Source organism: Schistocerca serialis, chromosome 8 (genome assembly GCF_023864345.2).
Source record: "Schistocerca serialis cubense isolate TAMUIC-IGC-003099 chromosome 8, iqSchSeri2.2, whole genome shotgun sequence".
Taxonomy (NCBI): domain Eukaryota; kingdom Metazoa; phylum Arthropoda; class Insecta; order Orthoptera; family Acrididae; genus Schistocerca; species Schistocerca serialis.
The window spans coordinates 472,643,496-472,669,268 of NC_064645.1; the positions used below are offsets into that span (position 1 = coordinate 472,643,496).

Here is a 25,773-nt window from a genome sequence, read left to right on the forward strand (position 1 = left end):
GTTTCTGGTAAACAGACAGATAACTCTGTCGTAGCGTTATCAATGATTTCATAGATGTTGGCAGTTTATGTAATGAAGCGGTTTCTTCCGCAAACTCATTATTTGGAACTGTCCACAACTATGCACAAGCTCTGATTTACGCGCACATTGCCGCTCACTGACTCACAACTGCTGACTGTTTGTCTCCTTGTTCAACAACATAGCAATATCTTTGATCTACGTAGTGCAGCTCTCTCTCTCTCTCTCTCTCTCAAATATTAAGAAAATATTCTTGTATAACATTTTCTTATACGTCACATATACTACTAATTATTTTACTATTTAAATCGTTAGTAAAATAATCGAAACCGAATTACTGAGTGATAATGAAAAATTGTAACTTTGCACAGACAACAGAAAGTTTGAAACAGTATCATATGCCATTAACGGGTGGTATTGTTTGTTACTTTAATAAAGCATTGGTGCATGTACTGATGTTCGTCAAAGAAACTTATGTAATAAACTGAAAACGGAAAAAAAGAAAAATGAAGTTGTGAGTTAATCCCTAGAATTTATTGTGTCATTACGAGGTAGACGGATTGATGGTCTATCGCCCATACAGACAAATCCGTCGTCCTTCTGTGTCTGATTTCTTCCTGTGCGACTTCATTAGGGACAATTTTGCATCCATTTGCTTACAGTGTGATGTTGGCAAAATTAAGAAGGCGCGTTATGACAGTAATCGCGAGTGTCATACCACACCACCTTGGGTCCGCAGCTCGTGGTCTAGAAGCTAGCGTCGCTGCCTCTGGATCACAGGGTCCCGGGTTCGATTCCCGGCCGGGTTGGGGATTTTTCTCTGCCCGGGGACTGGGTGTTTGTGTTGTCCTCATCATTTCATCATCATCATCATTTGTAACTGTGGCTAGACCGGACTGTGCAAAACGACTGGACTGTGTAAAAATTGGGACTTTGACGGGATCTGATGACCGCGCAGGTGAGCTCCCCACAAACCAAACATCATCATCATCACATCACCTTGAAAGTGTTTAAAAGAATTGGGATACGTTTGGGCGTCTGACGTGTGCATGGAACTGAAATAGAGTGCATCTGAGAATGGTGCTGAAATATCAGACTTCTGTCATTAAGTTCGCGGTAAGATCACCACTCAATTTCAATAACGGTGGAAACACAGCTTCACGAAATTGTATAATAATTCGTAATCGTTGTAAGTTCACCGGAAAAAAATTAGTCATCCAGTGCGCATGCACAGAAGAATCGTCAAGCCTTTACAGGTGGCACAGCAGTAGAGTCACGTGCTCAATCACGCGCATACTGCCTCTACGTAAATAGACATAAATGTCGTGTGACTAGGGCCTCTCGTCGAGTAGACCGTTCGCCGGGTGCAAGTCTTTCGATTTGACGCCACTTCGGCGACTTGCACGTCGATGGGAATGAAATGATGATGATTAGGCCAACACAACACCCAGTCCCTAAGCAGAGAAAACCTCCGACCCAGCCGGCAATCGAACCCGGGCCCTTTGGTTTGGCATTCTGTCGCACTGACCACTCAGCTACCGGGACGGACGCCTCTACGTGAACGCAATGAAGTAAGGATCACCGGAACATTTATATTTCAAATGGACATGGTATGTAAATATGCCCATGGCCATAGGGTGCGTGTAGTTACTGGACTTGATGGTGTTTCACGGCGGGTCGTTCAACGTGTCTACAACCAGAGGTGTAACACACGTGACCACAAAACGCGACGTCAGAAATGTGGTCGGACAAAGGTCCTGAGCGAGAGGGACCGGAGAAACGTTTCACGGCTTGTGAATCAAAATCGCTTCCAAACCCGACAGGAAATGCAGCAGGCAGTGAATGGTGGTCCATTCCAAACCTGTTAGAGCGAAAACATTGCTACTAAAACTGCTTGAAATGAACATTTGGAGTCGCAAGAGACCATTGCTCACACAGGCACATAAGGCTGTACGTTTTCAACGGACTGGAAATCATCGAACGTGGACAGAAGCTGACTGGCGGAAGGTAGTGTGGTGTGACGAGTCACATTTTTGCCAATGTTCAAATGACGCACGTCGTCGAGTGCGTCTAAGGCTAAATGAAGCACTTCATTCTGAATTTGTGCAAGGTCAGGTTCAAGCCGCAGGTGATGTTCAAATGGCTCTGAGCACTATGGGACTTAACATCTATGGTCATCAGTCCCTTAGAACTTAGAACTACTTAAACCTAACTAACCTAAGGACATCACACAACACACAGTCACCACGAGGCAGAGAAAATCTCTCACCCCGCCGGGAATCGAACCCGTGAACCCGGGCGCGGGAAGCGAGAACGCTACCGCACGACCACGAGCTGCGGACCCGCAGGTGATACTGTGACGCTCTGGGCGTGTTATGTTTTGAGAGTGTTTTTCTTATCATGATTTGAGCCATCTCCCTGAAGTGACCACTTACATAAACAAGCATGTTTATTTAAACATTCTGAATGATAAGGTATTGCTTTTCAGTCAACGCCTCCATGATGTGTATGCTATTGATGCTCCTATTTTTCAAAATGATAACAGCGAAGTTCATAGGGCTGGAGGAATATGTGACTGGTTTTCTGCATACTCCCTGACCATATTACATCCCGACTGGCCTGCAAAGTCACCTGACTTGAACCGCATAGAAAACTTGTGGGCCACGTTGGAAGAGCGGGTAAAACGCCGACATCGGCATCCCCGCAGTGTGATGGAACTATGCGATCAAATCCTCAACGAGTGGCTTAACGTGGATGCGACGTACTTGGGCAACCTTTTGGAATCACTTCCCAAACGAACACAGCCGGTTATGAAGTCCAGCTGCGGAATTACGTGGTATTAAATGACGCTTTTCTAGAGGTGACTAATTTTTTTGTCCAGTGAGCTTACACACCGCTTAGACACATCAATGTGCCCACCTTTCAAGAGCCTGAGTGAGCACCTTTTGCAGCATGGACGGCTGTGAGACGAACAGGAAGAGTGTCAGTGCGGTTCTTGAAGAGACAGAGATGTGGATCCAGGTCGACTCCAATGCTGTGGCCAGCTCCACTACGTTTCTCGGTTGAGGAGCCATGACGCGAACATACTGGTCGAGGTGGTCCCAGAGATTCTCGATTGGATCTAAATCCGGCGAGTTTGATGGCCATGGGTGTACTGTAAACTCATCATGGTGCTCTTCAAACTACAGTGCGAGCTGTGTGACACGTTACGTTATCCTGCTGGTAGATGCCATCGTGCTGAGTAAAACAAACTGCATGTAGGGGTAGAACTGGTTTCGAAGGATAGATGTATACTTGTGTTGATCCACTGTTCTTCCAGAATGGGAGATCACACAGGGAATGCCACGAAAATATTCCAGAGAGGATATACTCCCTTCTGCATCCTGGAACCTTCCAACGATTGTTGCTGGACCATACACGCCAATGGCTATCTGTCCAATGGCGAATAAAAAGCGATTCATCTGAAAAGTACACTATCGTCACTCAGTGGACGTCCAGCTGTGGTACTGGCGTGCAAGTTTCAGCCTTCATCGCCGATGAACAGCCGTCAGTAAAGGAGCATGAACCAGGCGCCTGCTGCGAAGGCCCATACCCAGCAACCTTCGCAGAACGGTCGATGAGGAGACACTGTTGATACACCTTGGTTCATCTGGGCAATCAGGTCCTCAACAGTTGCACGTCTTTTAGCCCGTACACATTTCCCCAGTCTTCGTTCACCGCTGTCGTCTATTGCCTGTGGTTTACTGCAGTTACTTCGACACCAGTTTTGGATCTCGCCCTTTAGCCATGGACAGTATACTTTAACTAAGGCGGATGCAAACATTTTACAAACTTAGTCATTCCAGAAATGCTTCTACACTGGCCAGAAAATCAATGATCACGCCCTTTTGACGTCAGATAAATTGCTCCGTTTCTGCATTAAGACAATGATCGCACTGTTTTCGGCGTCCTCCCGACATGAATGAAAATGAAACATTGTTATTTTTGTTGTTGTGGTCTTCAGTCTGGAGACTGGTTTGATGCAGCTCTCCATGCTACTCTATCCTGTACAGGCTTCTTCATCTCCCAGTACCTACTGCAACCTACATCCTTCTGAATCTGCTTAGTGTATTCATTTCTTGGACTCCCTCTGCAATTTTTACCCTCCACGCTGCCCTCCAATACTAAATTGGTGATCCCTTGATGCCTCTGAGCATGTCCTACCAACCGATCCGTTCGTCTAGTCAAGTTATGCCACAAATTTCTCTTCTCCCCAGTTCTATTCAATATCTCCTCATTAGTTATGTGACCTACCGATCTAATTTTCAGCAGCGTCTGTAGAACCGCATTTCAAAAGCTTCTATTCTCTTCTTGTCCAAACTATTTATCGTCCATGTTTCACTTCCACACATGGCTACACTCCATACAAATACTTTCAGAAACGACTTCCTGACACTTAAATCTATACTCGATGTTAACAAATTTCTCTTCTTCAGAAACGCTTTCCTTGCTATTGCCAGTCTACATTTTATATCCTCTCTACTTCGACCATCATCAGTTATTTTGCTCCCCAAATAGCAAAACTCCTTTACTACTTTAAGTGTCTCATTTCCTAGTCTAATTCCCTCAACATCACCCGACTTAATTCGACTACATTCCATTATCCTCGTTTTGCTTTTGTTGATGTTCATCTTACACCCTCCTTTCAAGACACTGTCCATTCCGTTCAACTGCTCTTCCAAGTCCTTTGCTGTCTCTGACAGAATTACAATGTCATCGGCGAACCTCAAAGTTTTTATTTCTCCTCCATGGATTTTAATTCCTACTCCAAATTTTTCTTTTGTTTCCTTTACCACCTGCTCAACATACAGATTGAATAACATCGGGGATAGGCTACAACCCTATCTCACTCCATTCCCAACCACTGCTTCCCTTTCATGCCCCTCGACTCTTGTAACTGCCTTCTCCTTTCTGTACAAATTGTAAATGGCATTTCGCTCCCTGTATTTTATTCCTGCAAACTTCAGAATTTGAAAGAGAGTATTCCAGTCAACATTGTCAAAAGCTTTCTCTAAGTCTAAAACTGCTAGAAACGTAGGTTTGCCTTTCCTGAATCTATCTTCTAAGATAAGTCGTAGGGTCAATACTGCCTCACGTGTTCCAACATTTCTATGGAATCCAAACCTCTTCCCCAAGGTCAGTTTCTATTAGTTTTTCCATTCGTCTGTAAAGAATTCGTGTTAGTATTTTGCAGCTGTGACTTATTAAACTAATAGTTCCATAATTTTCACATCTGTCAATACCTGCTTTCTTTGAGATAGGAATTTATTATATTCTTCTTGAAGTCTGAGGGTATTTCGCCTGTATCATACATCTTGCTCACCAGATGGTAAAGGTTTTTCAGGGGTGGCTCTCCCAAGGCTATCAGTAGTTCTAATGGAATGTTGTCTACTCCTGGGTCCTTGTTTCGACTCAGGTCTTTCAGTGCTCTGTCAAACTCTTCACGCAGTATCGTATCTCCCATTTCAACTTCATCTACATTCTCTTCCATTTACATAATATTGTCCTCAAGAACATCGCCCTTATATAGACCCTCTATATACTCCTTCCACCATTCTGCTTTCCCTTCTTTGCCTAGAACTGGGCTTTCATCTGTGCTCTTGATATTCATGCAAGTGGTTCTCTTTTCTCCAAAGGTCTCTTTAATTTTCCTGTGGGCAGTATCTATCTTACCCCAAGTGATATGCACCTCTACATCCTTACATTTGTCCTGTATCCATTCCTGCTTATCCATTTTCCACTTCTTGTCGATCTCATTTTTGAGACGTTTGTATTCCTTTTTGTCTGCTTCATTTACTGAATTTTTATATTTTCTCCTTTCATCAATTAAATTCAATATATCTTCTGTTATGTAAGGACTTCTGTTAGCCCTCGTCTTTTTACCTACTTGATCCTCTGCTGCCTTCACTATTTCATCTCTCAAAGCTACCCATTCTTCTTCTACTACATTTCTTTCCCCCATGTCAATCGTTCCCTAATGCTCTCTCTGAAACTCTCTAAAACCTCTGGTTCTTTCGGTTTATCCAGGTCCCATCTCCTCATATCACACCTTTTTAGTTTCTTCAGTTTTAATCTGCAGTTCATGGCCAATAGATTGTGGTCAGAGTCCACATCTGCCCCTGGAAATGTCTTACAATTTAAAACCTGGTTCCTAAATCTCTGTCTTACCATTATATAATCTATCTGAAACCTTCCAGTATGTCCAGGCCTCTTCCACGTATACATCCTTCTTTGATGAATCTTGAACCAAGTGTTAGCTACGATTAAGTTATGCTCTGTGCAAAACTCTACCAGGAGGCTTCCTCTTTCATTCCTTGCTCCCATTCCATATTCACCTACTACGTTTCCTTGTCTTCCTTTTCCTACTGTCGAGTTCCAGTCACCCATGACTATCAAATTTTCGTCTCCCTTCACTATCTGAATAATTTCTTTTATCTCATCATACATTTCATCAATCTATTCGTCATCTGCGGAGCTAGTTGGCATAAAAAACTTGTACTACTGTGGTAGGTGTGGGCTTTGTATCCATCTTGGTTACAATAATGTGGTCACTATGCTGTTCGTAGTTGCTTACTTGCATTCATAATTTTTTATTCATTATCAAGCCTACTCCTGCATTACTCATATTTGATTTTGTATTTATAACCCTGTATTCACCTGACCAGAAGTCTTGTTCCTCCTGCCACCGAATTCACTAATTCCCACTATTTCCAACTTTAGCCTATCCATTTCCCTTTTTAAATTTTCTAACCTACCTGCCCGATTAAGGGATCTGACATTCCACGCTCTGATCCGTAGAACGCCAGTTTTCTTTCTCCTGATAACGACGTCCTCTTGAGTAGTCCCCGCCTAGAGATCCGAATGGGGGACTATTTTACCTCCGGAATATTTTACCCAAGAGGACTCTATCATCATTTAACCAAACAATAAAACTGCATGCCCTCGGGAAAAATTACAGCTGTAGTTTTCCATTGCTTTCAGTTGTTTGCAGTATCAGAGCAGCAAGGCCATTTTGGTTAGCGTTACAAGGTCAGATCAGTCAATCATACAGACTGTTGCCCCTGCAACTACTGAAAAGGCTGCTGCCCCTCTTCAGGAACCACACGTTTGTCTGGCCACTCAACAGCTACCCCTCCATTGTGGTTGCACCTACGGTACGGCTATCTGTATCGCTGAAGCATGCAAGCCTCCCCACCAATGGCAAGGTCCATGGTTCATGGGGGAAAATGAAACATTCTTTCTCTTTTAACACTCCATAATATCTGCCTTGCGCCAATTTGAACGTGGCAGCTTTTTTATCTGAATGGAATGGTAGCGGGCGTTATCCATTACTATAATTGACCCTTCTTCCAGCGCAGACAACAGTCGAATAAACCAATTCATTTCTGAATGGCTGTCAGATTGGCAAGAACTTTTGTCACCACGAAAAACTAGTTTGACCTCTGGTATGAAGCCTGTGGTTAATGAACCAGCGTGGCTGAAGATTAATCGGCCACCTCTACCAGTAGGCACTTTCAAACTGCCGTTTCCTTTGGGGTCGTATCACATATACTTGTTGCCGTGGTTCTGTGAAACCCAAGTTTCATCCAAGTACACTACAGGCCTGGTGTTTTAAGCATGCGAGAAGTGCATTGTACGCAAAAACTTCGCTCTTGCCGCTGCAATGTCTCTGTGTTCCATTAAGAATTTCCGTCCGCCATTACACTTCTTGAATCGGAAACCAAGCAAGTATAGAAGATGAAGAACGGAGGTCTCTGAGCCCGAGTAATTTTTTCACGGAGGCCAGCCTATATTTTTTTAGCATTGGATACTCTCCTCTGTCGTAATATCCAAGTACAGTTCTACGCATGAGCTCTTTGTTAAAATCGTCAAAGTCGGTTGATTTCCGTTCACGTTCGTATACCTTTCTTGGAGAATCGAAACACTCACTCATGTCTGGAGATTCTGCCAATGACACAGATCTGATAATACGTCCTAGAGTTGCTTTGGAGACACCACACGCTTTAGCAGTAAGTTTATGAATCTGCGCATAATTTAGGTTATTCCTCGCTTCTTCATTGTCGGCCAGATCAGTAAAATACTTGAGTACATTCTATACGATAATTTTCGATTGTTTACGAATGTCTTTCCGCCCTTAACGCACACCGACCGGAGGAGTACAAAAAGTAGGCCGTTGCTCCTGCATTGTTGTCCACCACCGAACACACGTCAAAGCGCCTTTCTAAAGACAGTAAGACACTGAGATCAGGCCTGAACACTCGATATAGAACGGTAACACTGAGCTTTCACCTGCTCTGACGTACCGCACTGCTAACGGTACCTACATGGCAACAAAGCCGAGAGGCGGGCGAATCACAGCCCGCAGCCCATTGGGGACTCTACTTTCGCGCTGGCCACTCAAGTCCTGCCACCTGCTGTCTGTGAATGGTTAGTGCAAGATGACGTTGAACATGGCGGTGTGACTGGACTCTGTGCTTTGTAACTTGTGCAGCACCTACTGCTGTACGTGGGCGATACTGCTAGCAGTTAACAGTGCAACACCAGAAGAATGGCAAATAATGTATTTTACTTACTGTCAGCATATGGTATAGCGGGAAGAATGCCTAATTAAAATTATAGGTGATTTGGGGCTGTACAGGGTGTGAAATTCAGTACACAGAGCTGCCACTTGTCGGTGCAAGAACAGCTCTAATCCGGATGGTCATCAAGTGGAACTGAGCATGGATGACATGAACCACACTTCTTCAGCTTTATGCCCCAATTCAACAGCAGTTCTGGCTGCGAGTTGTGGTATACCACGACAAGACGTTCTCAGTGAGTGAGATAGGCTGGAGAGCGCTGAGGTCGCAAATCACATTAACCAACTCGTCCCGTGTGCCAACAGTGCTCTCTGTCGAGAGATCAGATATTCCATCCATGTCCATGTCAGTGTTGCTGCCTTGTGCCACGTGAGGGCACCTTTAGGGTTTTAACAGCACATGCAGCGTGTGGTATTGCATTATCTTGCTGAATAAGAAAAAAAAACGCCACAGAGACCTCGACTATGTGGTACAGAAACTACCTTAACAGGTAGAAAATGTATTGGATCTCGTCGAAAATATTAGGTATACGCACCAGAGGTGATTGTGTTATTACCCAGAGGCGCTCTGCACCATCAGGCCACGTGCTGGTCCCTTATGATTATGACAAATAAGCTGCCAACTTTGGTTTCCTGTAGAGTCATTGCACATGTATACATCCATGGTGATGCTGAAGAGACAGCACGCTGCCTCTAAAAAAATGGTTCAAATGGCTCTGAGCACTATGGGACTTAACTTCTGAGGTCATCAGTCCCCTAGAACTTAAAACTACTTAAACCTAACTAACCTAAGGACATCTCAAACATCCATGCCTGAGGCAGGATTCGAACCTGCGACCGTAGCGGTCGCGCGGTTCCAGACTGTAGCGCCTAGAACCGCTCGGCCACTCCGGCCGGCATGCTGCCTCTCCTCTTGTGTGTAGGACTGTCGTTGGTTGCACTGTAGTCGGCAAACCTCTCTGTCAAACGAAGCCGCAACAAGTATACTTTGTTCATATTAAAAGCTTTGTGGCATCAACAGCATTAGAGCAGAAGTTGTGGCACAGTTTCCATTACTAAAAGTGCAAGTATTCCAGAAGGTATAAGGTTTAGAGCAATGAAACCAAGTCTGCCATCAGTAATTGTACCTCTTGGTTTCACTTTGGTAAAAAGCATACAAGTGTCATTTAAAGAAAATAATTTTGTGTTGAAAGTAATGTTTGTTTACTTGTAGAGATTATGCATTCCTGCTCATTGTGTCAGCCCCTGACATGAGTGCATCCCTGGCAAACTGCACTTTTCGCATTTTGTTTCATTCGAAAATATATGAAGTGGCAAAGTTAGTGGGACACCCTTTGTATATAGACGAACTTACTCCGGCGTTCTTTGTGGAGTTACACCTAAATGCATTTACTTAACCAAGCGTGTAGTTCACTTCATGCTGAAGGTGACGTTTGTCGCACATCGCCTTCACGATTTTTTTTATTTTAATGGCCGAAAGTGCCTGTATGCCGTGACTCTGATATTGGTGCTCTTCTTTTGCAGTCGGGAGGTTTCGCAAGTCTGCCGTACCTTATGAGGCTACTCTTTGGAGTTGTCTTTAGCTCTGTGGGCGACTGGATCCTTTCAAAACCAAACAGAAACAAGATCGTGGTCCGAAAGCTGTTCGTCATTCCATGTAAGTGAAACTTGGTTTGTATAGTTACTTATGTTTCAGAAAGCGTTTTCAATGGATGTGTAGCTATCTGTATAGTTCTACTGTTGTCTTTTTCCTGAATCTTCTGCATGGTAAGATAACCTACAGCAATGTGGACGCCAGATTTCTCAAAATTGAGGTAAGCCTAACTCGTCTGAGGAACGTTCCCTTCGGGGAGCACTATTGAGAAAATTTAGCGAACCAGCATTTGAGGCTGACTGCAGAACGATTCTGTTACTTTAAACGTACAGTTAGCGCAAGGACCACCAAGATAAGATTAGAAAGATTAGAGTTCGCACGGAGACGTATATACAGTCGTTTTTCTCTCTCTCTATTCGCAGGTGGAACAGGAGAGGATATAACTAATAGTGGTACAGGGCGCTCTCCACCATGTACCGTACAGTGGCTTGCGGAGAGTGTATGTAGATATAGGTATAGAAATTCAGGGTAATTGCTGGGTGCGGCGCTTAAATCCGGACAAATGAAACTTTTTCTTAAAAGCAGATTTATAGAAACAAAATACAAATTAAAATGAAAATCCTTTTACATATAAGTAGTGGTATCTCACAAGAGTAATATTACTCGATGTAACTCCCCTCAGCCGCAGTGACCGCCTCTAGCCTTGTGTCGAAGCGATCGCATGCACTCCTTAAAACAGCGCTGTCCATATTCGCGAATGCTGCTTCGATAGCGGTACGTTAGGGTGCCTCGTCTTATTGGTGCTATGCTCCAAACATAGTAGTCGACGGGGTTCAAATCCGGACTATTTGGGGGCCAGAACTCCTTTAACTAGAACATGTTAAGATTACCCGAGAGCCAGTTTTCGTCTAAATGGCTCATATGAGGACCTCCTCTGACATTCGACGCACTGTTTGCTCGCTGACATTCAATACTGACGCCAATTTTCTCAGCTATTGCCCCGTGCCCACCAAAATCAGCGCCTGAGCCTTTTTTTTTTTTTTTTTTTTTTTTTTACTGCCGCAGTTCGTGGCACACGATTCCTCGAATGAGGTTTCCTCGCCAGGTTAGCGGAACCCTCCCCAGACTTCTCTGAAGCATTATATTTGGCCACAATATCGTAAACAGTTGGTCTCGGGTACCTGAAGAATCGAACTATTTCAGTCGGTGAACGATCAGCGCGAAAGACTTTCGATAATCGCGCCTCTTCGGTTGTACTCCGCACTTGTCCGTAACATCTTGGCCATTTTGAGGTTCTGAATGTTTACTAGATGCCTATGGCCAATCGCGACCCCCGGCGGAACTACGATATGGCGGGAAATTCCAACTGAAATTTGTCCAGATTTAAGTGCCACACTCTGTATGTAGTTCATGAAACATTTCAAAAAAGGTACAGATAAATGGCCTAGAACAATGCTACAGATGACACAGTTTGTGAAAAACAAATTCTCAATTTTTTCATAATGTTTATTGATGTTCAATGGGTCCACCTTTAGTCACACGGCACACATCTAACCGGTAGTCCAATTCCGCCCATACCTCACGCAACATATCAGGAGTGACGATGTCGCTAGTCTTCGAGGTTCTGTAGTAGAGGTGGAACATGAACGCTGCCAGTGATGTAACCCCACAAGAAAAAGTTGATAGGCGTCCAGTCTAGCAACCGTGTAATGGTGGCCACTCGAGTAGCGCCAGGTCTGCAGCCACATCATGGCGTATCCAGTGATGTGGCAAAGTCTCATTCAAACAACCTCGTACGCGGTTGTGGAAATGTAAATGAGCGCCATCTTGTTGAAAGATGAAATACTTGCTATCAGTTTCAAGTGCAGCATGTCGAGATAGGTGATACCATTGACAGCTCTCTCACCATAGAAGAAAGCTCCACACACTATCTTGTTGTACATGATACAGAACACATTAACTTTCTTAGAATCCTGGATGTGTTCGACGGTTGGATGCGAATTCTCTGTCCCCCAAATGTGTGTGTAGTATTAGAACATCTTTCCTAAAAGACGATAAGTGCATTCGTCACTGAAGATCAATTTGGCTACGAAGTTCTCTTTTTCTAGATGCTTCTGCACATCAGTCCAGAAAGGTAGACGGCGCAATTTGCCGTCATGGCTTACAGCTTGCAGGGGATGCAATTTGTACATCTTCACTCATAATCGTCTACAAACATTCTCCATACTTTTGCCTGAGGTATATTTTTTTTTAATCTCATTTTGTTCGCTTCCTCTTCTCAGGGCGGACGTCGCAAGACATCCGTTTATGTTCGTTGTTGATCGATTAACTCAGTTTTTTATTACAGTGAGCAGCTAACCCTCTGACCGAACACGCTGAGCTACCGTGCCGGCTATTTTTTTCTTTCGTTCGTTGCATCTGCTCGGAGCAGACGTCCTGAGACACCCGTTTATGTTCGTCGTTGATCGAGTAACTCATTTTTTTTTTATTGCAGAGGGCAGGTATATTGGGTTCTGCGTTTGTTAATTGGGTAGACTTTGTGGGACTTCGCAACATCACGTCTCTCACCCAGCCCACTACCTGCTCTGACAAGTCCGGTCGGCCCCACCCTTTTGAATCACACAAACCACCATCCTCCTCGAATTTCTTTTACCATTTCACTAAGCTGTTGTAAACCAGTGATATCTTGTGAAACTTGTTACAGAAAGCTCTTTCTACACTCGCTGCCGATTGGCAGCGGCCAAACTGTAGCACACAAAATGCTTTCTCTGTTTGCTTGGACACCATTTACAAAACTACTGTCAGTGGCGCCACTATCGACGGTTTACCAAATTAATTTGCCGATACCAAGTTCAAAATAAATTTTGAGACTTTTTCTTTATAATGTTATTTATAACATTATCCTTTTTATAGCATTTACCTGTACCGAACACAGTTTTCAAACCTTCCTCCAGCACCCCCCCCCCCCCCTCACCAATACATGAAAAATCTTCCTCTTTTTGTTAACAAGCACCAGCACCCTCGCTACTGACAAAGACTCGTCAGAAGAGTTGCGTTCTTGACACCAACAAGGGAAGTATCCCAGCTCTAACAGCTAAAATCGATTACGAATGATTTTAAAACTCGGAATATGTCTGTTCTACCATCCATCAAGATCATTTATCCAAAAAACTCTCCATTTGTATACAGTAGGTGCTTGAGGGTCAACAAATCTAGTGAGAACACAAGCACAACTTGCTGAAGGAACTGTACCATGTAACAGACAATTATGACCAGCAGATTCACAGGAGTCGTAAATGAACTACAATTTAAGAAAAAAGCTAAAAATTTGTTTGAAGCAGTACATGTAAACACATTTTAAATATAATCTGAAATCACTTCTTCTGGACAACACCTATCTCACTCGCGAATATTTCATTTAAGACAGGTAGCATACGTTATACAGCAAAAAATATCTTATGGACATGTGTTGTAAGCTGTGTTTTATTTGTAATGTGTGTAATGATAAAGTCTAATAATCCCACTTTTATTAAATTTAAACAACAGCACTATTTAGTAATCCGTAAATGCCACACACACACACACAAATACACATCACTTATATGTAGCCTGTAAGGTGAGTCGTTGTACATCATTTCGATAGGAATCATGCATATGACCAATAGAACGTGTATTTCTTCATTTAAGTAACTAACAAACCACCCCCACCAAGGCCACTGTTCGAGAAACGTTGCCCCATAGGGGACAGCCACATGCGGCTACCACGATTCTTTGATAGCGCAATACTAGGTGACGGCTGGTTCCATGCACACAGGGGAGGAAGGGCTGAACTAGCGGACGGGCAAACTTCCCCAGGTAGACCAACATGCTTGTGTTCGCTTCCATCCAGCTCTGGAATATGGGTCTCAGTCCTGAGATTCGCATCCATGTCCGTCAGCGTGCAGCTTAGAAAAACGTCACGTACAGAGTTTTCGACCCTTTAAACCGGCTGACGGCAAACAACTAGCGAGTAGAAACTTTGCAAACCCGCATGCAGATTCGGCAGATAACAGTTTATACTGTGACGACATTTCACTGCAGATAGTCACTTGTCATCAGAATGCGAGTGCGTCCTGGTTACTCAAAAAACAAACAATGAGAGATTAAATGCAAATAGCGTGGCAGGGGAGAATTTTATAGATTCCACTGAAATACGCTGTGAATGAGCCGATGCATAGTGATTGTAAATTTTGATACCTGTACGCTTGCGAGCTTAGCAGCAATTTTTGCTTTCATCTAGTTAACAAATCCATGCTTCTAAAGTAGTAGGGGTTTGCAAGATGACTGTTCCTTCGTCCTCCAAGCGTAATTAGGAAAATAACAAACCATTCACTTTATCTTGTCGGTGGGCCTACATGACGCTCAGTAAAAACATAGAGACGTTTATGAACGCAGACATAGCGATTATCCAATAATTGTACTGATATTATCAGGAGCATCCAGGAGAATTTTGTTTTTTCAGTGATAGGGCACACGATTTCATGGGCAGACAGTTTTATTAAGAAAAGTTTATTTTAAGCCTCAGTTGCATGACATAAATTACTGATGACTAGTTCCGATCTTATATTATGATAATCTTCAGAACTATATTGAAAAATAAAAAATAAAAGTACCTGTTACAATATTTAAACAAAAGCCTAAATCATTTACAGAACTTCTATGTTGTAACAATACCTGTGTGTTCATTGTTGGTTACCAGTTTAAATCCTTTAGGCAAAAGTAATCTGCGTGGAATTATAAAATAAAGGAATTATAGCACAGCAGTATCAAATTTTGACTAAGTGTTTCAATTGGTACACAACTTACTGGTGAGGTCTATTAGTACTGCAGAGGCACTTAAGACAGGGATAATGGGTAGGGATACAAGGTGCTGTGAGACAGGGTGTAGGAGGGGGGGGGGGGGCGGGGGGTGCGGCGGGGTGGGGTCGGTCATCTGCGTTTCTATAAACGCTATCGTTCAGTCCACCTACCTCGATAGGATTCTTGCCGATGTCCCTTCGCTCTGTGGTAGTTGATACGCGCTTGGCAGTGTAAAGCAGTGTTGATGAAACCACCAGCTAATACCTACCACACAGAGGCCACTTAACTCTAGTTAAAAGTCAGTTTCTGAAGGTTCATGATTAAAAAATCATCTTTTTTACAAATAGTCTTATACAGTACTAATATTTTCTGTAAAGCATGAACTGACCATTATCCAAAAATAACAACAGTACCCAAATGAGCACAATTACTTCACTCTTTTTCAAAAAATCATTATATGCATTACAGTGGGATGGTTCCTAAGCAAGTTCCTGCTGAAAGCAGTACTTATTACAACGCAAGTAAGCAAAAATAAAAAAAATTTTTTGAAAAATTTACGAACATTTTCTTTATTAACTTTTCTTTTCAGAAAAAATATTTACCTTACAGTTACTATTAAATATCTCATGACTTTACATGAAACAAGCTATTATACACAAAGAATGCAAAATTACTGGAAATGTTGAAAATATTTACGCCAACTTGTGTGGCTCTCAATAAACATCAGATACATGACATATTTACTTACGTCTATTAGGCACTTTCCTTATGCCTTTTACCACAAACATCTTCCAACATCATTTCTTATTATGAAAATGGCTTAGCGATCACATATTAAGGAGTCACATTACATTATTTTTTCAGTATACCTTTTACATCACTTTCACTTCACATTGATTCGTATTAGTCTTTGGTAATCATTTACCTCCAAAAATATCTTTCTTGTACCAGTTCTCTTATTTTCCGATGACCTTTATTCTCTATGTACTTTTTATATACATTATTTACTGCGGTAGGGAAGAAGGAAAGAAAAATAGCAAAAAAGTTCCGAATGATGAGGAGTTTGGTTGACAATACAAAACGAAAAGGAAATAGTATTGCCAACAGCTCGGGATGCCTGATGTTTGTCATACAGCTGATGACGCTAAGAATCCATGTCCCCTGAGGCCTATTAACTACTACTGTCCTCATCATCCTTCTGTATGTACTTCTTAAAATCAATGATATTTCGCAATGCCAGACGTTTGTGCAACTTGACATATTCTAATTTATATGCATTGCCATGAGGCTTAGACACAATTCTAAAGGGTCCCACATACTCATCTGTAAACTTTTTTGTTTCTGCAGCAAGCTTTTTAGATTTTTCCTTGGTTTTCACCAGCATTAAATGGCCTTTCATTAATACGTAATGTGAAAGCAGCAAACAATTTATCTAATGTGGTCTCTGAATCTGGCATAACCTTACGTAATCATTTTAACACAGAAAATAATAACAATGTTAATTATGAAATTCTCAGTTATTCTTTCCATCAATTATTACACTGATTAATCACTGATTTGCCAACAATATATTACAGATTTCACAGTCTTGGCTGAATACAGGTCGCTCGGAATTTTCATTTACCGGGTTAGGATCGTGCTTGGTTTATGAGCGGGATAAATTACCAGGTGGACACAATTGTTAATTTGGATGATGGTTATTATTCTTAACGCACCTTTCAGCTTCCTGGCACACACTATAATACATAGCTAAAATGTCGTACCCTGTAAGCTGTGATCAGCGACGGTGGCATTTGTGGCAACAACTGCATTAATATCAGAACAGCCAAGAGCAGTTATTCAAGTCGGACTTATTTCCTCTTCATAGCGATGATCCAACTTATAATCAATAGCCTGTTTTTCTCCCCATACCAGGCCGTGATAAAACTGCAGTTTCCAACCGAGGCAAGATGCAACAATACGGCGCATTCCACACTATGCTGGCGCTGTACGTGCTGCCTCTAAGATCACTGGCCACGGACTGACTTTGTTCGCGCCCGTCAAAGCGCGCCAAACGTTTCCGCTCCCACCTTTTCCTACGCTTACACAGCTTTCCGTTCCTGACGGAACTACTCCATCTTTTATACTACACATATCTCATACAGCCCTAAGTGAGTGCCAGTAACTATTACATACATAATTACATTATAGCACCTTTTTACATTTAATACTTATAACAAATAAATATCTTTACAATATTTAAAAGTAAATATTACACCCTTTTTCTTAAATGTACATTCATTTTAATCTTATCAAAGAGTTTCAGTATCGATTTCGCTTCAAACAAGATGTCTGTACTTCTGCTTTAACAGTTTCAATAAAATATTTACAAAAAAATTTTTTAAAAATATGAACAATAATGTCACAACCTCTTCAAAATATTCTAAGTAGTTGGTCCAAACTGAATGCTTCTGGTGACAATACGTCCTACAGAGACGATTTAGTTATTTCATTATTTTTCCGCACATATTTCCTTGGAGCAAATAAGCTGAAACCTTTATATGTTGTATATTCCTTTTGTATAAACATTCCTCAAACCTCTTGAATGCAAACTGTGGTCCATTACCTGATAACATGGCTTTCGGCACCCCAATGTTTACAAATTAATCTTTCTCTGGTTTACTGACTATTACCTTGGAGTTTGGCTTTTTTATAGGATAAAATCTAACATACTTCGTAAATCCATCGACTAGTATAAAGACTTATTCACAACCCCCCCCCCCCCCCTCCTAGAAACAGCTAAAGGGCCAAAAAGGTCCAGAGCACCGAGATCCAACCTATTTTGAGGTACTACAGAATACAGTAGTCCCTGTACGATCCTGTTATTTGCTCACACCTTCTGACATCTGTCAGAAGATTCTAGCCTTTTCTGTATCCTGCGCCATATGTTATCGAAAATTACTACCTCATTCAATTTCGCAATACATTTTCTGGCTCCATAATGACCGTACTTCCAATGCACATAATCTATCAGCAAGTCCACATGTTGTTCTGGGAAATAGATGCGCCATTTTTCCTCATCGTTCTTTCTTCGCCTAAATAGTATCTCCTGATGCATTTTGTAATTTCCGCTATTTCGGAAAATCTGGATGACCTAGCCCGGCTTTTTACCAGTTTAATATTGTCATCTTGTTTTTGTTCCCTCCTGAGGTTCTTACAAATTCGTTTAAGCGGTCCTTCTTCCTATAATTGTATTGTTGCCAGCAAAACATCACTCCATTCCCGTTGTCCTGCCCTTTTTCTTTCACATTTCTAGACAATACACCGGCTATAATGTTCTCTGAGCCCTTTACGTACTTTATATCAAATTGCTGGAGATACATTGACCACCTCCTCAGTCTGCCGTATTTTAATTGGCATGTCTGCAAATATGTTAAGGCCCGATGGTCACTGTAAACAATTACTTTGTGGCCTAATAGGTAATGTTCAAATTTCTGTAGCCCAAGTATAATTTCTAGAGCTTCCAGCTCCGAAATGCCACAGTTCTTTTCCGCCTGTTGCAACGATCGACTAGCAAACGCGATCGTTTTGTGGACTTGCTTTTTTCCTTCTGTTTCAATTTGTAACAGTTCCACTCCCAGACGATAACCACATGCATCTGGTCAAATACAGAAAGCCTTGGCAAAGTCAGGGTGTTTTAAGATCTGACTACTTAGCAGCGCCTCTGTAAGTTCTTCAAAGGCCCTCTGACATTCATCTGTCCATCTAAACAGTACATTTCTCTTTAATATTTCTGTCAGGCAGGGTGCACTGAATAACTGTCCAGGCACAAATTTTCGATAGAATCCAAAAAGGCCAAGCATACCTTTGAATTCCTTTCGGGTAGTAGGTGCTAAATAATCTTTAATGGCTTTAATTTTTTCAGAACCGGGCATAATTCCATTTCCATTAACAATATTGCCCAGAAATTTTATTTCTTTCCTCATAAACTCAGTTTTGTCTAATTTGAGTTTCATTCCACCCCTTTCGATTGCTTCTTCTTATCCAATAACATCAGCGTTCTTCCCAAGTGGGAGTTGGAATCAACACATCGTCCACATAAACTGTAATTCTTCTTAATAACTGGTCACCTAGCATTTGGGACACTACCCTAACAAATGCACAAACGCTGATGTTTAACCCAAAGGGCACAAGCTTGTACTGATAGCACCTACCCCCGAACAGGAAAGCTGTGTATTTCCTAGATTCTCTCGATAAGGATAGGTTCCAATAACCACAAGTTACATCCATCGAGGTGAAAAATTTTGCACTTTTAATTTTTGCAATAATTCTACTATATTTTCAGGCCTATCGCTCTCTCGCAAAATTATTTTGTTCAAAGCTCTAGCGTCCAAAACGAGCCTTATCGAGCCATCTTTTTAGGCACTACAACCAATGGGTTGTTATACACACTAATTCCCCTTTGTATAATGTTCCATTTAAACATTTTCTGAATCATATCTCTCACAACTCTAAGTTCAACCTATTTCTTAATAGGTATCCATTTTTGAAAGTAGTTTTCCTAAAAGGATAATTAAATTTGACAATGCTACGCCATTAAAGGGACCTTTGATCATTACAGATATCAGAGTGTCTTTACGATGAGAAAAGGAGTCGTGCACAATCGACAATACAAGCAAACAGTGTAAACAGTATTGTAAAATATTAAGAAGGCTCGCAAAAAAATTCAGGAGTCTGTACATCTCGTCTGAAATCGACAGATCAGATAATAAAATAAAATCTATGCGGAATGTTCTTAAAAGAGAGAGAGGGAAAGAGGGCGCAGAAGACGAAATTGTTTCTGTGAAAGAGAATGCGGTAACTATTTTTTCGAAACAGGTGAGAAAACTAGTACAAATACTTCAGAGGAGAAAGCAAAACACTATACTGAAGAATCAATACAGAAGACATTGTGTGAATTAAAACTTAATTTCCCATTCCTATTTGAAATATGAAAGATCATCATGACTCTAAAGAGCAAATTTTTTCAAGCGGAGGATAATAATTACAATAAGACACTAAAAAGTTGTAGTCCTACAATATGAATCTTAGTCACTTAGGAATGCACCATTAACTCAGAGAGTTTTCCCAGAAAGACTGAAATGTGCCATAGTTATGCATCTCTATGAAAAAGGTGACTCCACAGATATCGATAACTACCGTCCAGTATCAATCTTTATACAATTTTCTAAACTTTTTGAGAAGGTAAAGTACACCATGATTGTCATCCATCTGTGAAATACAGTTTACTTAGCCAGTTACAGTTTGGAATGGCTGAATGCACCACTACATCACTTTCCCTATCAGATTCCAACAAGAAATTTACGTTAAAATCACCACAGATTAATAATCCCTCCCTTCTGTCTGACAGATAGCACAATAACTCGTCAAAATATTTCATGATAATCTCTCAACTACCTAGTGGAGACCTGTATACTGTAACAGTCACAAGTATTACGTTTCCCAACAATAGCTCACAAAACTTGCTTCTACACCCTTATCTGTACACAATACACTTATTTCTACATTCTTGCGTTTATATCCATTTTCAACGAATGTGAGAACTCCTCCTTGTGCAGCTAAGTTACAACCACTTACGAGTATATTAAGATTTTCTATCCCTGTGTTTATATTGTGTTCAGACAGACAAATGACATCAATTTCTTTCCGACTACTAAGATAACTCAAACAAATTAACAGTTCGTTTGCTATATGTTCCCCCTCCCCTCCGTAATATTCTGATGTAGCAAGTTGATTCCACTTTCCCCTCTATTTTTATAAGATTAACTATGAGACTCTGTCAGTGTACTTCCTCTATCTGTCTATCTGAACTTAACCTAACATCACTGTCTCACCTGACACAGATAACCACAAGGACTTGCCTTTGTGTTCTGGTGGCTCCCTTATGTCTTCTGCTAGTAACTTGTTCTGAGTCCTCCTTTTCAGGTGTAGACCATGAGAGTTACGTCCTTATGTTCTTGTAGAAACTAGTGGAGCAGCACCATATGAGATCTTACGGGATTTGTCATGACGCCACAGAGCCTCCACAAAACCTACATTTGTGTGCTCCGTTAACATATAGAAATACAGAAAAGAACTTCCACATTTTGTGTATTACAGTGGAGGGTAGTGCTGTGAGCTTGACGCATTAATTTCGCCAACTGAGATCTTCTATGACTTATCGAAAGCACTTGATTCCCTTACACATAACACTCTTTTAGAGAAGTTAAATTTTTATGGAAGAGTAGTTCAGTAAATGCCTGATTTAGTTCATATCTCAGAAACAGCCTGCAGAACGTTAGCCTAGGCTGTCCGAGTAATACAAACAGTAATGCTACATCGTCTGAATGGGCTGAAATTACAATGGGAGTCCCACAGGGTTCGACCAGCGTCTCTCTTAATGTATTTTTATTTATGTGATTCTTGAGTTTCTCCCGGCGTATTTGATAGTCAAAATATCCACGGGTGTGCTGCCGGTCTACAGTGTCCAACGGGCACAATATTTCGGCGATCATACATGTCGCCATCATCAGGTGAACTGACGGACTGAGCTCCTGTGAACGTGCCGGCACGGAGACCCGTACGCTATGGCTGCTCAGAGGGAACTGGGTTCGGTCGCGGCGGCGGCCGATTTAAATACCCTCCGCCCACGGCGCGCTCCCTCCGCCGTCCGCGCCCCGCGCCATGGTCGCGCGGTGAAACAGATTGCGACGGCGTCTGAGATGACGTCGGAGTGATGGCTCTGTCCGCCGTGGTCGTCACAACTATACGTTTGCTCGATTTACTCTTGATTAACCCGATCGCTGGTTCCCAAGCCTTGCTAAGGTTATAGCCACAGTCACGGTTTATGAGGTCGTCATTGGTGCGAATTTATTTATGTTATTCTGCCATGTTATTTGAATCAGGAGGCAGATTTAGTCCTGTTTTAAATGACATAAGCATTATTGTGAAGCCAAGAAAAGAAAGGTCAATAGAGTAAACAGTAAATGATACTTTTCTGAAAGCTACTAAATGATTTTGCACAAATGGGCTAACATTAAAATTTGAAAAAACCCCAGCTCATCCACTTTTGTACTGTCAAAAATATTGCACCTCCAGTTAACTTAGTACGCCAAAAAGAAATAATAAACAGGTAAAAAAGTGTAAGTGCTTAGGTGTGCATGTAAACTGCAACTGGAGAAACCATATAGTAGACTTGCTAGAATGTTTAGGTTCAGCTACTTTTGCCTTAAGAATAAAACTCCTTGACAATTTACCCACGGGAATAAAATGTCTGACAGCAGAAGTGTTTTCAAATATAGAATAAAAAGATTTCTCCTTAGTAGTTTCTATACTACAGAGGAATTCTTGAGCCCAATTAACAAGTCATATACTTAAAAAAATAAACGGCCACCTTCCACTGATATAAATATAGCATTTTATTTAGTTTTATATCAGTGTTTTATGTTTGTTCTGTTAACAAGTATCACATGATAATTTTTATTGGGAATTTGATCTATGAAACAAGTACCTAACTAACTAACTAAATGGACCCTACCGTTGCATTTTGGAACAAGAATATCTTAGTCATAGGTAAAAATCGAGGAAACGCGTTGTGTTCCAGGGATATTTGTTTATTAGGAACCGATTTTTTTTTGCTATTGAATTATACAAATATAACTATTAGTAAGTGATTGCGCCCTAAAGAGACAAAAAGTGGTTTATAATACATACTAAGAAAAAAAAACACGCACCACGAAGGAATTAGTCGAATTGAACGAAAATCGAAAGATGTGACGTTCATGTATAGACAAACAAATGCTTTCAAATGAAGCAACGAGTTTGCTGTTACCAGTCACTGTTTATTTACAAAATAAATAGGGACTGTTAACATTAAACTTGTTGTTTCATTTATTCATAAAATAAACAGTGGATAGCAACAGTAAACTTGTTTCATTCGATATCAATAACAGTCAGGGTAAAGCCTATCCTAAAATGTCAACATTTAAACAAATGATTATCATTTCAGAAAAAATGTATGGCTCATTCAAGAGAAAGAGCTTCACAAATCGAGCAACTGTATAACCCATCTTTCCACGTCTGCTTCCTTATGCAATTAGTTATTCGGCTTTGCATTGATTGACAGAGTTGTTGGATGTCCTCCTGAGGGGTATTGTGCCAAATTCTGCCCAACTGGAGCAATAGATCGTCAAAATGCCGAACTGGTTCGAGAATTTGCCCATTACGCTCCAAACGTTCTCAATTGGGGTGAGATCCGGTGACCTTGCTGGCGAAAGCAGGGTTTGGCAGGCACGAGGACAAGCAATAGAAACGTCGTGTTGCGGGCGGGCATTATCTTGCTGAAATTTAAGCACATAATGGCTTTCCATGGCGGGCAACGAAACATGTAGTACGTAGCGTAACGTACCGCTGTGCTGTAAAGGTGCCGCGAATGACAACCAAAGCGCTGCTGCTATGAAATTAAATGGCAACCCGGACCAACACTCCTGATTACATCAAGGCTGGAACCCACCGCTGTTGAGGGTGTCTCCAGACACATCTTCGCTGGTCATCTGGCCTCATTTCGAAGCGGGAATCTTCATTGAAGACAATTCTACTAAAATCAGTGAGTTTCCAGGCCCCGATGACCACTGGAGAAGTGCCTAGACACCCCAGACAGCAATGAGATATCAACCGGACTGTCGTCCGTCATACAGCTCGAGAACCAGGAGAGATAGTTTGGGCTGCCATTTCTTTTCATAACAGGACCTCTTTGGTTATCATCCGCGACATCCTCGCGGGCCAGCGGTACGTCGATGATATTCTATGACCCGTTTTGCTGACCTTCAGGGTGAGCCATCCTGGCTTACATTTCAGCAAGATAATGCCCACCAGCAAGCAACGAGAGCTTCTACGGTATGTGTTCGTGCCTGCCAAACCCAACCTTCGCCAGCAAGGATTTCTCCCCAACTGAGAACGTCTGGAGCGTTGTGGGCACAGCCCTCGGAAAAGCTCGGGATTTTGACGATCTAACGCGCCAATTCGACGGAGTTTGGCACAGTATCTCTCAGGACGACACCAAATAACTCTATCAATCAATACTAAGCCGAATAAATGACTTCATAAGGGCCAGAGGTGGACTGATGCGTTATTGGCTTGCTCAGTTTGTGACGTTCTTTCTCTTGAATAAATGTCCGCCCGCTTAGCAGAGTGGTCAGTGCGTCTGACTGCCATGCTTTGGTCCCGGGCCGAGTAGGACTGGGCGTTGTATTGTCCTCATCTTCATTTTACCGTCATCGCCTCGTAAATCGCCCAACGTGGTGCCAAATGAAAACATTTACATCTCGGCCGCCGAAGTTCCCCAGGTGAGGACGCCAGGGCGTCAATGACATACGACCATTTAATTTTTCTTCAATAAATCATTCAATTTTTCTGAAATGTTAATATTTCTTTAACTGTGCGTGGACGTCAAATCTACCGATTTTCGTCCCATTAGAGTAATATCTTCGTGGTGCATCGTTATTTATTTTGTCCTAGAATGTAAATAAATATTGTTGTTGTTGTTGTGGTCTTCAGTCCTGAGACTGGTTTGATGCAGCTCTCCATGCTACTCTATCCTGTGCAAGCTTCTTCATCTCCCAGTACCTACTGCAGCCTACATCCTTCTGAATCTGCTTAGTGTATTCATCTCTTGGTTTCCCTCTACGATTTTTACCCTCTACGCTGCCCTCCAACACTAAATTGGTGATCCCTTGATGCCTCAGAACATGTCCTACCAACCGATCCCTTCTTCTAGTCAAGTTGTGCCACAAACTTCTCCCTAATCCTATTCAACACCTCCTCATTAGTTATGTGGTCTACCCATCTAATCTTCAGCATTCTTCTGTAGGACCACATTTCGAAAGCTTCTATTCTCTTCTTGTCCAAACTATTTATCGTCCATGTTTCACTTCCATACATGGCTACACTCCATACAAATACTTTCAGAAACAACTTCCTGACACTTAAATCTATACTCGATGTTAACAAATTTCTCTGCTTCAGAAACGCTTTCCTTGCCATTGCCAGTCTACATTTTATATCTTCTCTACTTCGACCATCATCAGTTATTTTGCTCCCCAAATAGCAAAACTCCTTTACTACTTTAAGTGTCTCATTTCCTAATCAAATTCCCTCAGCATCACCCGACTTAATTCGACTACATTCCATTATCCTCGTTTTGCTTTTGTTGATGTTCATCTTATATCCTCCTTTCAAGACACTGTCCATCCCGTTCAACTGCTCTTCCAAGTCCTTTGCTGTCTCTGACAGAATTACAATGTCATCTGCGAACCTCAAAGTTTTTATTTCTTCTCCATGGATTTTAATACCTACTCCGAATTTTTCTTTTGTTTCCTTCACTTCTGGCTCAATATACAGATTGAATAACATCGGGGAGAGGCTACAACCCTGTCTTACTCCCTTCCCAACCACTGCTTCCCTTTCATGCCCCTCAACTCTTATAACTGCCATTTGGTTTCTTAGTGGACCAAAACGCATTCCTAGATCTACATCGATACCCCACTGTCCACCTTACGGCGCATGGCGAATGGCACCCCGTACCACTAGTAGTCATACCCTTTCCTGATCCATTCTCAAAGAGAACAAGAGAAAAATGGCTATCTAAATAACTCCGTATGGGCCCTAATTTCTCGTTTCTTATATTCGT

The 25,773-nt window shown here is 41.8% G+C and overlaps 1 protein-coding gene across 1 annotated transcript in view; it reads left to right on the forward strand.

The window, feature by feature from the left end:
* The window catches only part of LOC126416225 (sialin-like), a 124,005-nt gene that overhangs the window by 86,083 nt on the left and 12,149 nt on the right, over positions 1-25,773 (forward strand). The window contains exon 6 of the mRNA XM_050083828.1: positions 10,160-10,292. Coding sequence (XP_049939785.1) covers positions 10,160-10,292 — 133 coding nt within the window. The remainder of the gene's footprint in view (positions 1-10,159; positions 10,293-25,773) is intronic.